Source organism: Sturnira hondurensis, unplaced genomic scaffold (genome assembly GCF_014824575.4).
Source record: "Sturnira hondurensis isolate 20B ecotype Veracruz unplaced genomic scaffold, ASM1482457v3 Scaffold0004136, whole genome shotgun sequence".
Taxonomy (NCBI): domain Eukaryota; kingdom Metazoa; phylum Chordata; class Mammalia; order Chiroptera; family Phyllostomidae; genus Sturnira; species Sturnira hondurensis.
Genome location: NW_028076767.1, coordinates 13,992,088 through 14,007,081, shown reverse-complemented (window position 1 = coordinate 14,007,081; position 14,994 = coordinate 13,992,088). Strand labels below are relative to the sequence as shown.

Below are 14,994 nucleotides of genomic sequence, written 5' to 3'. Positions count from 1 at the left end.
AAACTTAATATAAATTATAAAATCTTAATATACATAAGACATTATCATTTGACATACTAATTGTTTTTAAATGAAGAACTATTGAGAAAATCAAGAGTAAATAAAAAACATTAGTTTAATTTATTTATATTGTACCCTGTGACAGAAAGTATTTAAGACAGTTTGACAACTAGTTAAAGGAAATGAAAAATCAAGAGCCAAAGGCCCTGGCACTCTTGCCTTCCCCTCATTTTTTTGAAACATTATTTAAAAGTAGATTTAAGATGTTAATCTTTTTCATTAAGAATATACTGTGTTCCATGAAAAAAACCCTGTTATTGCCTTTAATGTTACAAGTTATAGTATCTTAGAAGGAGAGGAAGAATCTGTAAAACAACCAGTCTCAGGACTGGTGATGGTAGCTGACTAGACGGGCTGTTAACTGTTCATATCTCATCTGTCAGTTTTCTTCTTTCACTGCAACTGCTGGAGACTAGGCAGAGAGATGGGGGTGACAGCATTCTTGATCCTGTGTGGGCTGGGAGTGCACAGCAATCAGAGATAAGTGGATGAAAGAGATGAAGTTTGTTAATAGAGACCAGAAAGTCAGAGAATTGGGGTTAGAAGAAGAAAGACTTAGAGGAAACATCTGCTAGCAGTTCCAGTAGGGTGGGGGTAGGAGCATGAGGAAGGTGGGGGAGGAGGGTCAGAATCCACCTACACCGCTACTAAGCTTGTTGAAAAGAAAGCTGGTCTAATTTGATGTCGATTCTTCCCCTCTGGATCAGAAAAACAGAAGCGTTACAATCTGCTATTCATATAGAAAGTGTGAGGAGAAAAAAGGAAAATGCACGTGTGAGACTGAGAACATCTGCTGGAACAAGTCGTATTAAAGACAGCTAAGCAGTAACTTCAAAGCAGTTTGCTAGTATTTGGTGGGAAGGTTGAGGAGGAATAGGGATGGAGACCAGTGCCAATGGGATGAGAGTAATTAGGTCACAAATAGCATCCCTCTCTGTATCTTTTATTTTCTTGGTTCTCAGACTCAGAGTCTTGCCAGTAAGGGAACACTGTGATTAATGGCAGCCGCCAAGAATATGACATGAAGATAAATTGTTCGTAGCATAGTACAGCTGGTTCCTGGGGGAAAAAGCTTGAGAGACCTAACAAAAGTCCTGTACCAAACATAATGTGAAAGAGACCATTTCTTGGTAACATTCTCACTTTTCTCTCTAAGTCATGTATTTAGGGTTCCTAAAACCTACTTTATATGTCATGAAGTGATAGCTACTCAATCCTGTAGTTTTCCCGTCCACAGTGAACCGTCAGAGACTGTGGGAGAAAATTGGGATGACTAATGTGCTCAGTTGCAAGGACCACTGATTACTTACTGTTATTTATTGCTTATTTTGTCTTTATTTCTCTTCATTAATGAGAAAGCAGTGTCCATTTTCCAAAACCTTTCACATGTAGAGTTGGACATTCCCCCTTCCAGTTTTTCTGTGTTTTCCTGCTTAATCCTGCCAGTGATGCCAGCATATATTTTTGTATAGTGATGTACACTTTTCAGAGATTTATCATTTATATTTCTTTATTTAATCCCCACAAATCTCCATTGGGCAGATAATGCAGAATGTTTTACTTCCATTTAAAAATTGGGGACACTGGAAATAATGAGGTTAACTTTTTTGCCTGAGGTCACATGTTTAGTTCCTAACGTAAGACTAAATCACTCCTTTCTCATTCTGAGGCATCAGAGGCTCTGGCCCAGCTGCCCTGCATTCAGGGCACAAGCCTCATTCCTGGTCCTGAGTTTCTTATTCTAATGAGTGTTGCCACCAAACTCCCGCTTGCTAAAGCCTTATCTCAGGAATTCATGTATTTCTCTGTTGTATCTGTCACTGTCCGGGGCTAGGCCACCATTTTTGGTCTCCAGTCACAGCCTTCTGAGCAGTTCCCTACCACCATCCTTGAACCACCCCTAATCCATTGTCTCCATCACATCAGATTGGGTTGGATTTGCTAAAATGCAGACTTAGTTAGTCTCTTCCTTGAGACCTTCCATGTCTTCACTTTGCATTTAAAATAAAAGCCAAAATTTTTTTTTCTTTTTTTAAATTTAATTCTTATTCAAGTACAGTTTTCTGTTTTATATTCCCAGCCCTGCCCCCCAGTGCTCCCCACCTCCCTCCCATTTCTGCCCCCCACCTTAATTATTGTCCATGTGTCCTTTATACTTATTCATGTGAGTCCCTCCCCTTTTCCCCTATGATTCTCAACATGGTTTACAAGGTCTCACAAACTTTGTCCCTGTGTATCCAGCTGCTTCTCCCACCACTCCCTCTTTCTCAGTGTATTCCCTATGTTACCTATATTAATTATTTTTTTAGCTTCTCTAGTGTATCCTGTTCTTTTGCCTTCAGGCCTGTTGAGGTACTGCTCGCCTCCCCTAGAGACACTCTTCTCTGAGTCTCAGACTCTAGGTGTAACACCCTCCAGCCTTCCTGAAACAGTGCCCTCTGCTCTGCATCTCGTTGTCCGTTTCCCTCCTAGACCGTATTTGTCAGCAGGGCAAGAGTTGTACCCCCAGCCTTGACTGAGTACAGAGTGTAGAACCTGTTGGGCAAACAAGATATTTTTGTTGAATGAATATACAGGTATTTCCAGTTTTCCATTGTTCTTTTCACACCAATATAGTCAGTATTCTTTTGCTGGTTTTAGTGTTAAATGCCTATTTCCTACTCATCCCCTAAGGTTTCTATATGCTGTAAGTATTTCTACAGTTTATCTATTCATATTTCCCCAGTATCATAGAGATCAGTAAGTAACATAGCATGCTATCTATTTTACTCTGGTTAAATCTGATGGTTTTTTGGAGGACCTAAATAAATACCAGTAGCAAACTTTTAGTGGATAATTTCTATGTGCTAAAGCATCATCCTAAGTGCTTTTTCATGAATTTTTTGTTTTCGTAAAATGGTTCTATAGTTAACTGAATACTGTTTTTACCTCCATTTTACAGATGGGGAAACAGACACAGAAAGAGGAGATATTTCATCCAGTATCACAGCAAATATGTTGTAGAAATGGATTTTAAACTCACAAAGTAGTTGAATTTATGAAAAACACACTGCAAGAGAAATGTTACAGTTATGAGTTTCATAAAGGGTGGTAACTCTAGGTATTTATGGTTTGAGCACAGGATTGGAAGCCCATGTCTGTAGCTGTAAAATGAGGGAAACGTGGTGTTTTGTGGTGGAGATTAAATGAGATAATATGTGTAATGTACAGAACATAGTCAGGAACTGCTACATTCTAGGTGCCAGAAAAAATGATAGCTGCCTTTATTGTTGCTCTAAGTCTACTAGCTTACCTCGTTGAACTTTAGAACTTAAAGGAGAGTTTGCTAAAGAGAAAGTTGGATTTTTAGGTCTAAGTATGTCCTTAGGAGAAAAATTAAATGAAAAAGAAAAATTAAATGACATAGATTTAGACTGTATACACCTGTATAAAGTTCATTCTAGCTCACTTCATGATTATTTTCTGTACATTCCTTTAAGCCAAGTGTCCTTGGTCACATGTAACAGCCTAAAAAGGTGACTATTTTCAATACTTTAAAAATGCTGACTGTGGGTATTAACCCACCATAAAGCATATGGCTGTCTCGGTGTGTCATATTTATTTACTCTTTTCTTCATTCCATGGCTTTGAATTTAAAAATAGCAAATTATTACTTAGTAAATAAGTTTTGGTAGGTGAAATATTTGAAAACATGAGGTTGGTAGGGGGAAGTAATTTTTTGAAAAGAACCTGATGGGGAAATTTTTTTGAACCAGTATCTCATATTTCAAAGAACAGAAAAACTTCATTATTACATCTTTTTCTGTTGTTATTGTAAGAACTTTGGTTTTTAATGCTTCACCCTTTAGTATAAATATATAGCTTGTCAAACAAGGGGAGAAATGTTTTAGACATTAATGGCAATTTCTATGAGGAATTCTCTGGCAGTTTTCAGTGAAGTTATTAATACCATGCTACCATGATGTTTTGTAGTCATAAATTTCATGTGGAACAGCAGACAATAAAAATTTTTTTAAAAATGTAAGGAAAGTCGTAGATAGATTGGCACTAATTTACACAAAGTGTTGTGTAAAATAGATATAATTTAAGTTGGAGGGTGGTCCAGGAGTAGAGTGCCCCAAATAGGCTGTGTTTAATACAAGAATTTGGTATGTATAGGCACGCTTACTTGGCAGTTATTACATGCTAAAGGCACTATTTCACTTACTTTATCTATCTCTTTTGGTCCTCACAACAGCCCTAATAGATAGGCTTTCTTACCCTTATTTTTCATGAGGAAACTAAAGTTTCAAAAGGTTAAGTTACTCGTTCTGTTTCACAAAGGTGCTGAAGCGTGCAAGTGGAACATGAATGCAGGTCTTTCTAATTCCAAAGCTCCGTTGTTTGTCATATGCAAGGGTAAAGGAGAAATGACAAGTCAACATAGAAAAATTCTTCAGAAATTTAGGTTGAGATTACTGGGTAACACCTTAAAAAAATTTTCTTTGGATCTTTACCATGTTACGTATAACAAGATAGATTCCAGATGGGTTAGAGAGTTAAATTTAAAAAACAAAACAAACAACAAAATAAAGGCTTAGAAAAACTAGAGGGTAAATTTGAATATTTATCAAATCTCTAAAGCAGAATGCCTTCCTAAATTCTATAGCAATAGAAGAAGTCACAAATAAAATTTAAAAAAAATTTTGAATATCAAAACAAAAATATAAATTGGCAAAAACTGATAGAACAACAACACCCAGTGCTGGCCAGGAGAACTATCATATATTGCTTATGGTATAACAGACCAGTTAACAGCGCTTGTAGAAAGTATGTGGAAGACATAAAAATGTTCACCTCTGTGCAGTAATTCTACTTCTGGTAATCGCTTGCATTGGATAATCTAAACTATGTGAAATGCTCTTCCCATGAAAATATTTTTGCAGTGTTTTTGAAACCAAAAGTAAAAAAGAATCTAAATGTCCAATATGAAGGTAGTGATTAAATAGTCAAATCATTAGATGAAATGTTACATGAAATGCTATAGAACCATTATCATCAATGATCATGAATTCTGCCTTTCAGTATAAAACAATGTGGGTCTATAAATCCTTATATCTTTTTCATATATGTTTTTACTGAGGTTACAACAATAGAATAAGGTAGTTGTACCATAAAAGACTGAAATGAAATATTTACGTTAAAATCTTAATCATGATTATTCTGGTAGTAGGATTAAGGTGGTTTTCTTTGCTTTATGTCCTGAGTTGTTGATTATATGTTTATTTTATTTACAAACTCTAAGTAAACAGGACTTACTCTTTGATCTACAGGACGGGTTTCCAGATTTCCAGGACTCCGTGCAGACCCTTTTCCAGCAGGCTAAAACCAAGAGTGAAGAACTCGCTGCTCTTAGTTCACAGGTAATGCAGACCACCAGTTAATATTTTATAATAATATCTGTAGGTTGGAAAATAAATGGCTGCTTAAACTAGCTTCAGTTTTGAGCATCCAGGGAGTGAGTTTTATATCTGGTTGTTCTTGTGTCTTCTGATCTACAGCTGTATCAACAAGACAGCAATAACAACTTGGTTTGATTTGGTTTATGAACAGGATCTTTTTGAACAGAATCTGATACAGTGATATTTATTCTTTGCAGTTTTGTAGGAAGTAAGATAGCTTCTCTACCAGAGAAAACTCAAAAGAAGTAATTTGATACCAGGAAAACAGCCAACCTGTTGACCTTGTCTGTGTGAAATACAGCTCTGAGATAGTATGAGTTCTCAATACAATATTAATTGTCAACTTTATAGCTTTTATTACATCATTTCAATTAGTGTATAATAAAAATTGTTAAATTAATATGTAGCTCTAGGTACTTTTGCTGTTATTTCATTGTGTACACTGAAATCAACATTTTAAAAAGTAATTTCTCCAAACATCACCTTTAGAAAACACTAAGTTTTATTCATGTTAATCTTCTCCCTAGTGGCTGCTTTTGGTCAAATTTAGTAGTTCCAAGTTTTGTTTTTTCATGATAAGAGGATAAAAAATACATTTCCCACTCAGAAGTCTTATTTTGTCAATTCATTAGTAACACATTCAAATGAATTGAAATTGCTGTTTTTGATCTGGCTTATGAACATTCAGAAAAATAGTATAAGTATAAGCTTTTATCCTGTTCTATAAATTAACATAGTTCACTTAATTGGTTTTTATTATTGTGAATCAGGATGATTTGTAAATGATTTTATATAGCAACTTCCTTGTATTACTCTTTTATATAGCATGGTAATGATTCATATCTACATTTTGACTCTTTGGCAAAATATCACCAATACACTGCTTTGAATACCACATACAAGTAATTTAGAGCAATGCATAAAGAAGGAACTTGAAAAACACATGCAGAGATAAATTTATATTTTAGCCAACTAATCGTATGTTTTAAAACATGTCTTTTTATGATTGGTTGAAAATATTGCCATTTCATTCCATGATGAAGGTAAAGATCCTAGTGGGCACTGATGTTTTTCTGCATGATTCGCATTGTTTAATATTTGTGGGGGAGGTGTGTTTGTCTTCTTCTGGACAGCCATTTTCACCTTTTCTCCCCCAATATACTGTCATTATATCAGAGTCTGAGTAGTGCCAAATCCTAAAATAAAAATGCCAAGCCTCCCTGTGTGTTAGAAGCAGCTTATAGCAGATGTTGCTGTGGCAATAAGGTTCCTTTTCCAAAAACCTCTTTCATCCCTAATGGGTGTGGCCTAGTGGGTTGGGCTTTGTCCTGCAAGCTGAAAGGTTGCCGGCCAGATTTCTGGTCAGGGCACATGCCTCGGTTTCGGGCCAGGTCCTTGATTAGGGACATGTGAGATGCAAATGATCCATGTTTCTCTCACACATCAATGTTTCTCTCCCTCCTTCTCCTTCCCTTCCCCTCTCTCTGAAAATAAATAAATAAAATATTCTTAAAAAATCTTTCAGAGGACTCAGTACTTTGGAAAGCAGAGCTCAAGTTAATTTGCTTTTGAGCTGAAATGGAATTCTCTCTATGGGATTGAGCAAAAGGACTTTTTTTTCTTTTGCCCAAAATCTAGCATTTTAAGTGATGATATAGACATCTATGCATATTTATGAAATGTGTGTACCGATGAAGTGTGAACTAATTTTAATGAATCCTAAATATATTTGCTGGAGTCTGAAATTGGCATCTTTAAACCATTAAAAAATCTGGATTGTTTTAGTTACTGATTTTATTTTTGCTTTACTTACTAGCAGCCTGATAAGGTAATGGCAAAGCAGATGGAGTTCCTTTGCACCCAAGCTGGCTACGAGAGACTGCAGCATGCTGAAAGAAGACTATCTGCAGGACTTTACAGGCAAAGCTCAGAAGAGCACAGCCCTAATGGCCTGACTTCAGATAACTCTGACGGACAAGGTGAATCTCGTAGAAAGACCCACTACACCTTTAGAGCTGCTATTGTATACACTTCAAAGGGAAACAAGAATTGCTGATTTGAAAATCTTGACATTTTTAGTAGATCTTACAGGTTCTCTATCAAAATTAGTTTTCAAATGGTCCCTTTTTCAAAACAGGAAAGAACTCACCCTGCAAGTTTAATTTCTAAAGTTTTTAAAAAAACCTTATCCTTAAATGATAGCTGACCTATACAGTTGATAATGTATTTTGTAAAGGGTGGGTGGGACTTGGAGCTGTAAATAGTGCAGTTGTTCCTGGGTATCAGTATAGGGGCTAGAGGGTTGGTTTCAGGACCCCCTGTGGACACCAAAATCTGGATGCTTAAGACCCTCATAAAAACAGCATAGTATTTACATATAACCTCACATTTCCTCCTGTGTACCTTGAATCATCTCTAGATTACTTATAGTACTTAATACAGTGTAAATGCTGTACAAATAGCTGTTATACTCTATTTAGGGATAATGACAAAAGAAAAAGCATTGTGCATGTTCAGTACAGGTACAGCTCTCCTTGGCCTAACTACATACTACATCTCAGAAACAAAATAACATTTTTTCCCAAATGTGTTTGATGTGCAGTTGGTCTGCAGATGCAGAACCCATGGATAAAGAGAGTTGATTGTACTTAATCGTTTTTCTCAAAGAAATGGATTCTATGTGAACTCTTTTTTAAAAGATTTTTAGAAGATCTTAACTTCCTCTCTTTTTAGACTTCAAAAACAGATTTGTCTGTGAAGTTTATAATATTTGGTTCCTAAGAGAATATGGTGACTGCTTCCCAAAGTATTACAACAAAGCACAGAGGTTTTAAGAGACAGTATAAGAATAGAAAGACCTGAAGAAATTTTGTCTACTTTCAGGCTTCACACTGTCCAGCAGTCCCTGTGAAAATATTTTGCATGGTATGCCCTTTGGAAATTGTCCTCTTAAACTCTTAGGTTTAGAAACTATGATTTATGAATGTTTTTACTATTTTAAATTTTATTTCAGTTTTTCTTTATTCACACATGAAGAAAATCTCAAGTCATTGTCATCCACTCACTGTACAATTTTTTTAGTACCTCCTGTGAGCCAGGCATGTTTCTAGGCACTGAAGATGCAGCAGTGAACAAGATAATATTCCTGCTCACTCGGAGGTCAGGCTCTAGTGGAGGGAGATGTGCAGTAGCTAAGTATAGAAATAGATCTCCTAGTTTCAAATAGCAGTAAGTGTTGAGGAAAACCTAGTTTTGTAGGACCTTCTAAAATGTATTATTCTTACACTTTCTAGAGAGTGGTTACTATTGTCAGAAAAAATAAGATCCCTTTTTAGCTAAGCATACCATACTAAGCATTCACCACCCGTAGAGTAAAATATTATACGTGTCAGCAGACCAGACTACTGGAGGAGAACAGTCTTCCTTTTTAAAACATTACAGAAACTTTTTAATTGAGGTTTTTTTTCACTTGTTCAGTTATCCTTGACAGTTGAGACTTAACAGTAAAGAAGCAAAAGCATTAATGAAAGATTTTGATGACTAATTTGTAACACCGGGATGATTCGGTGTGGGGGGCAATTTGCTGAGTATGATGAATTTAGGTCTATGACAGAATATGCTTTTTTGGTATTTAAAGCATTTTTACCATATCTGTGATACTTCTATTTTTCATGGATTTACAATAGGTCTTGTTATTGTTTTTAATAATAGGCAATTGGCTTGAAGCCGTCTCTGTCCCTCTAGTATTTGTTACTATGTGCATAATGACACACGTTGGCAAAAGGTTGCACCAGTGGAAAATGCCTTATGGAGGGGATGTATTAAATGCCAAAGTTGGAGTGCTTGCTCAAAGTCTTGGTGTTTTGTTTGGTCTATGGATAGCTCTTAAAAATGCCCTGGCAGGATTGTAAACCTTGGCGCTAACATGAATTGCTGTTTACCTCCTATATTATTTCATAAAATATTTCTCCAATTATTACTTAAATTCTGCAGTGCCTATTGATTTTTCTTACTACTTTCTTAAGAAGTGTTGAGGCAATTTGTGGAAATAATTTTAAGAAAAACCATGGTGTGTTTTTAATAGTACTTATACTGCTTTTCCTCCCTTTTCATTAGGAGAAAGACCTTTGAATCTCCGAATGCCTAGTATACAGAACAGACAACCCCATCATTTTGTGGTGGACGGGGAGCTGAATAGACTTTACTCCAGCGAGGCCAAGTCCCACTCATCAGGTGAGAATGTGGGAGACGATTAGAGAGAGAAAAACGTGAATAAAGCATCTTTAAGTTCTGTTCTTCTTCCTCCCACTGTTTTCTCCCACCCCCAAGGAAGGTCATTACTAACAGTGTTGTTACTGGTCAGTTGTCCTGCCATTGGAAGAAATAATAGATTGGCATAATACTAGCTGGTCTTTTTGAGAACCTGGTATTCCCAAGAGTTGATAGGGAAAATCTCAGGAAGGTTGAGATTACTTTGATTAGCTCTTCATGAATGGTGACTTTTATACAAAATTTTAAACCAAATAATAAATGGATGGTTAGAGTTATGTAACTGTCTCTTTTCCAGCCTTTCATAACATGAAATTGATGGATTACATGTTTGCTCTCATGCTAAGAAACCCTTGTATTTCAGAATCTAAATATTTCATGTATATGCATTTTGGAAATGATATTCATAGTTCAGAAGTAAACCAAACTCCATAAAAGTGTAAGTTGTTCCTTATTATAGTTAGATGTTTATGCATTTTTACCCAAGTGAAGTGAGTTAGGTTAGACAAAGTTAAATTGTTAGAGACCAAAACCATTTGAAAGAATCTGGTATCCTTTAGTCTTTAAGTTAAAATAAAATTAGGAATCACTTAAAGTCAATTGCTTCTTCTGTAAAATAGAAATAATTTCACCTTCATAGTGTAGTGATGATGAGGATTAGACAAGATGATGTATATGAATCGTCTGGCTGTTAGGAATTCAGCAAGTGATAACTACTGTTTTTATTACTCTTCTTTGCTGAATTTAAAATTCATTTTTGTATATAGAGAGTGAATTTATAAATTGAACTGCTTAATTTCAGATATTAGTATTGGTTACCTCTCTAGAATGTTTTTCGAAGTTTGTGTGTGTGTGTGTGTGTGTGTATCCCCCAGCACTAGTACCTCACATAAATATGACATTTTATTGTCATTTGGTAGTGTTTGTGTGAGATTGAAATAACTTTATAGGCACAACTTCAAGGAATGATTCCTTACAAAGTAGTTTTCATTCTTTTACTTCTCTTTCTCACACCTTAATGTTTTATGGCTAGAGAAACTTTTAAAAATAGTTCTGGCCCTGGCTGGTGTAGCTCAGTGGATTGAATGCTGGCTGTGAACCAGAGGGTTGCCAGTTCAATTCCCAGTCAGGGCACGTGCCTGAGTTGCGGACTGGGCCCCCAGTATAGGGTGAGTGAGAGGCAACCCACATTGTTGTTCAACTACACACTGATGTTTCTCTCCCTCTTTCTCCTTCTCCCCCCCCAATGATAAATAAATAAAATCTTTAAAAAGTTCCATGTTTAAATGTGGAAGATGTTTTTCTCTGTCATTTTCTTTGTTGGTCGTAAATATTTTGACTAGTAACTTCATTGTATATCAGTGACTGGTTTTATTTTATATAAGTTATTTATCATATTGGACCAAGCATTAAATGAAAATATGTTCTATATGCAAAGTGCTTTATGTGCATTTCATGATGTAACTCATACCACCCTATAGAGATACTACCCCAGGTTATAGATGGAGACACTAGTGCTTAGAGAGGTGTGTAATTGCCCACAGACAGACACAGCTAGCAGTTGGCAGAGATGGAATTTAAATACAGAATCCAAGCTCTTAACCAGGACTCTGTAAAGTTTTTATGTGGCATTGCAGAATTTTGAATAATTGATACTATTTGCTGTGGAGTTTGGGGGGTTTGTTTTATAAGTTTGTTTGAGTTTGTATTTTGTGATCCACTGATCAAAAGTATCAATACACTTTGTGTTTCTATTTTTATGCAGAGAGCCTTGGGATTTTAAAAGACTACCCTCACTCAGCTTTTACTTTAGAAAAGAAAGTCATTAAAACAGAGCCTGAAGATTCAAGATAGCTGTGATTTTCGCACTGTTCTTTGGAAACGGCATCAGTTTTAAGGATAATGCTCCATCATAGAAATAAGCCTTAATAACCAATGTTGCCTCATTCAGCTCAAACAGATTTCATAGCCAAAGCATAAGGACTAATACAGTGGCCTGTGGAAACCAGGAAGACAGAACAATAGCCACAAAGGAAAAAAATCTAAAGAATGTTGTAACAAAAATATTGATCCATTCACATTCCTGTGTAAGTCATTTTATGTGGAAAGGCTTACAAATTAATATTGTAAGCATTTATTATTTAAGAATGTACAACGTGTTTGTGTAATTTATAGAAGTAAAATCTAGATGTTAAGACCTGTTTGGTCCAGTAGATGTGGATAGTTTATTTTACTTGAAATTTCATTGTCTACTTTAAATGTGTTTAGCATAAGTATTATTATATGTCGGAGTTTAGAATCTTTGCAGTCATAAAAAAGAAAGTTTAAGTAATGTAGTTATTGGCAAGGTTGCAAGTGACTTTGGAAGAACAGAATTTAGCAAACAGTTTAAACCAAGGAAAATGTCATGGATTTAATACTTGATGAAATTGATTTTGTTTAATAGGAAATGTGTTCTTTATAGTAGTAAAATGTTCTTTTTACTGGCTTAATCAGGTATATGTACACAATTAGTAAATATTGGAGTAAAGGTGAAAAGGTAAGAAACACAGTAGAGACTGTTTCGTACTTAGTGGACCCAGACTGCATTATATGGTAGCTACTTGAGATACAACAAAAACAAGGAGCTATTACTCAAAGAACTTGAAACAAGTGGACTGATGTGTAAAAGCCTTGACTTAAACATTGCCATTTCAGAATGTGTTAAGTAGATTAAGATACAGTAAGTTAATCCTAAATGTGATCAAGATGGTGACTGTTAACAAAGACTGTAATATATAATAAAGTAAATACCGTTTTATATCCAGAAATTCTTCTCTACATTCTGGAATCAGAGAAACTAAATTGCTCTCCCCAGGGAATGTCTTCCCACCCAAACCTTCACAAGTGTGGACAATCACTACATCCGCATTTGCAGGCGTATTTCCATGGTGGTTTACTTGACGTATATTCTTTATTTATTTTATAACTTCCTTTTTGTACACCTTTCAGATTTGTGAATGCAGATTTTTTTTTAAATTTGATTCTCACTTGAAAATACATCTTAATTCCCCCTATTTAATGGGCTATGTGCATATATGTGGGGGCGTGCTTAAATGTTAATGGTGTATGTGCATACTTATGTGAATTTCACACATTAGAATCCATAGTAAAAAAATAAAATGCTACTACCAACTTGTATTTTTTCTGTTGGTTTAAGAGGAGAAGATATTTACAGCTTTACCTACTTCCTCCAGACTCATTTAAACCCAGATGTTGCTGAAAAGAGCATATTGACCTGGAATATGTGGGGGGTTTTGTTCTCAGTTCTGCTCTGGGTCATAACTGTTTAAAAATATTAAGTCATAATCTGTTATACTAAAGTTCATCAGCCAAATGTTAAATGAAATGTCTGTACTGTAGTCTCTAATCATTGTCACATATATAATTGCTTTTTCATTTTGGTTTGTAGAATAGCTTTACAATAGAAATACCAGTAAACAACTTCTATACTATTACGAGGCTTTTTCCCCTTCTACACGTTTTAACTGTACCATAGTGTTTTACCCCCAAAGAAGCTTTTTACGGATCTTGCAACTTTGTTGCTAGCTTGAGGTTGATTATTGTGGTTGTATTGTTCAATATGTGTAGAAATAGTATGAATGTGATTTAAATAGATTGTTCAGTTTTTAATATTAGCCATAGAACTGGTTAGTATCTCAGTAGTTTCATGAAACGTTTCCTGTATTCTAATCTATTTTGAGAAATTTTGTGGGTTTTTTAGAATTGTGTCTTATAGTTCAAGTTTGGAGATTTTAATAAGCAGCAATTTTTAAAGATGCTATAATTGTCCAACTAATATTTTTCCATCTTTTATTGCCCCACAAACTGCATCTTTAAATCTATAAATGTTTCCTTAAGCATCGTACTTTTCTGGTCTTTCAAGCTTAGTGATAAGAGGGAAGCACAAGAATTTCAGTAGAATACCGTTTTTATTTTGTAAACACTAATGTATTAAATTTGCTATACATTGAAGCAAATAATATATATTTTTATTTGAATTGTATATATGAATTGGATGTTAATAACAGGTCGATTTTTTTCATTGTGTTAGAGGTATTTTCACTGAACAAGGTCAATTGGTTACCTCAGTATCACAGCCAATATAGTACAAGGGGCCGTTTCTCCCTCAGTCTGTGTTGTACTTTATTACGTGAAGTCTGCGTTTCTGTGACTCTTAAAGCTGTTGGTGAGGTGGGATGAGTGCACTTGCTTCCTGTGGCAATAAAGATTTTCTGTGCCTCACACATTTATGTTTATAGAACTTTCTACATGGAGCACTTTCCACAGCAGGTGATACTAGCTGCTTTGCCTCCCTCTTTGAGTACTTCATCTGGGCTTGGGGTTTAGGGGCCAGAGGCTTATGTCTTAAGTCAGGACTAAGTATTATTGCCAGCTCTCTTCATACCTAGAAAGATATTTGGCAAACAAGTACTCAGTGGATTCTGGTCTATCAGAGTTTAGTTTGTTCTAACAAGAAGTTCACAAAGACTTTGTAAAAACTATATCCAACCAACTAAGCATTTATTAAATAGCAGGAATGTTGGGATTTATCATTTATAGTATACTAATGTGTTTAACATATTCATGTGATTTGGCTTTAGTATATTAAGTTCATTATATGAAATTGAACTAACCTGTCACAGAAAATTAACAAAAGATTTGCAACAAAGTTTTTTTTCCCTTACTTGAGAACATTCTTACTGATTTTTAGAGAGGAGATGGGAGGGAGAGAGGGAGAGACATGGACAGGTTGCCTCTCGTATGTGTGTACATTCTACAACTGGGCTGAACCTGCAACCCCGGCATGTACCCTGATTGGGAATTGAACCTCTGATCTTTCAGCTTATGGGTCCATGATCCATGATCCAGCTGAGCCACACTGGCCAGGGCTGCACTGAAGTTTTAACTGATGAGCTTAGAAGATTCATGAAGAGCTTCCATGTGTCAAGCATTGTGCTAGTTGAGGTGGTGAGGGTGAAGGCACAGAAGAAATACAACATGATCCTTTCCCTTTGGGAACCCAATACCTAGTTGAAATGAAACGAATACCACTCAGATAAAAATACAAGTTCTTGTGTGTTACACACTTGAGATGAATAAGGAGCTGACATTTAAGTGCATTTGATGTTACAGGTGAAAGAAAGCCCGCTTAGTGAGTGTGACTCAGAAGAGATTGACCAGG

General features: G+C 35.6%; 1 protein-coding gene across 2 annotated transcripts in view; it reads left to right on the top strand.

The window, feature by feature from the left end:
• NAB1 (NGFI-A binding protein 1) overlaps positions 1-14,056 on the top strand; it is a 47,276-nt gene extending 33,220 nt beyond the window's left edge. Inside the window, exons 5-8 of one of the 2 annotated variants that reach the window (XM_037043749.1) lie at positions 5,373-5,462; positions 7,318-7,480; positions 9,618-9,734; positions 11,536-14,056. In XM_037043749.1, coding sequence (XP_036899644.1) covers positions 5,373-5,462; positions 7,318-7,480; positions 9,618-9,734; positions 11,536-11,624 — 459 coding nt within the window. In that variant the 3' untranslated portion in view covers positions 11,625-14,056. The remainder of the gene's footprint in view (positions 1-5,372; positions 5,463-7,317; positions 7,481-9,617; positions 9,735-11,535) is intronic. The other variant, XM_037043748.1, reaches the window with a different exon arrangement.
• Positions 14,057-14,994: the final 938 nt, after the last annotated feature.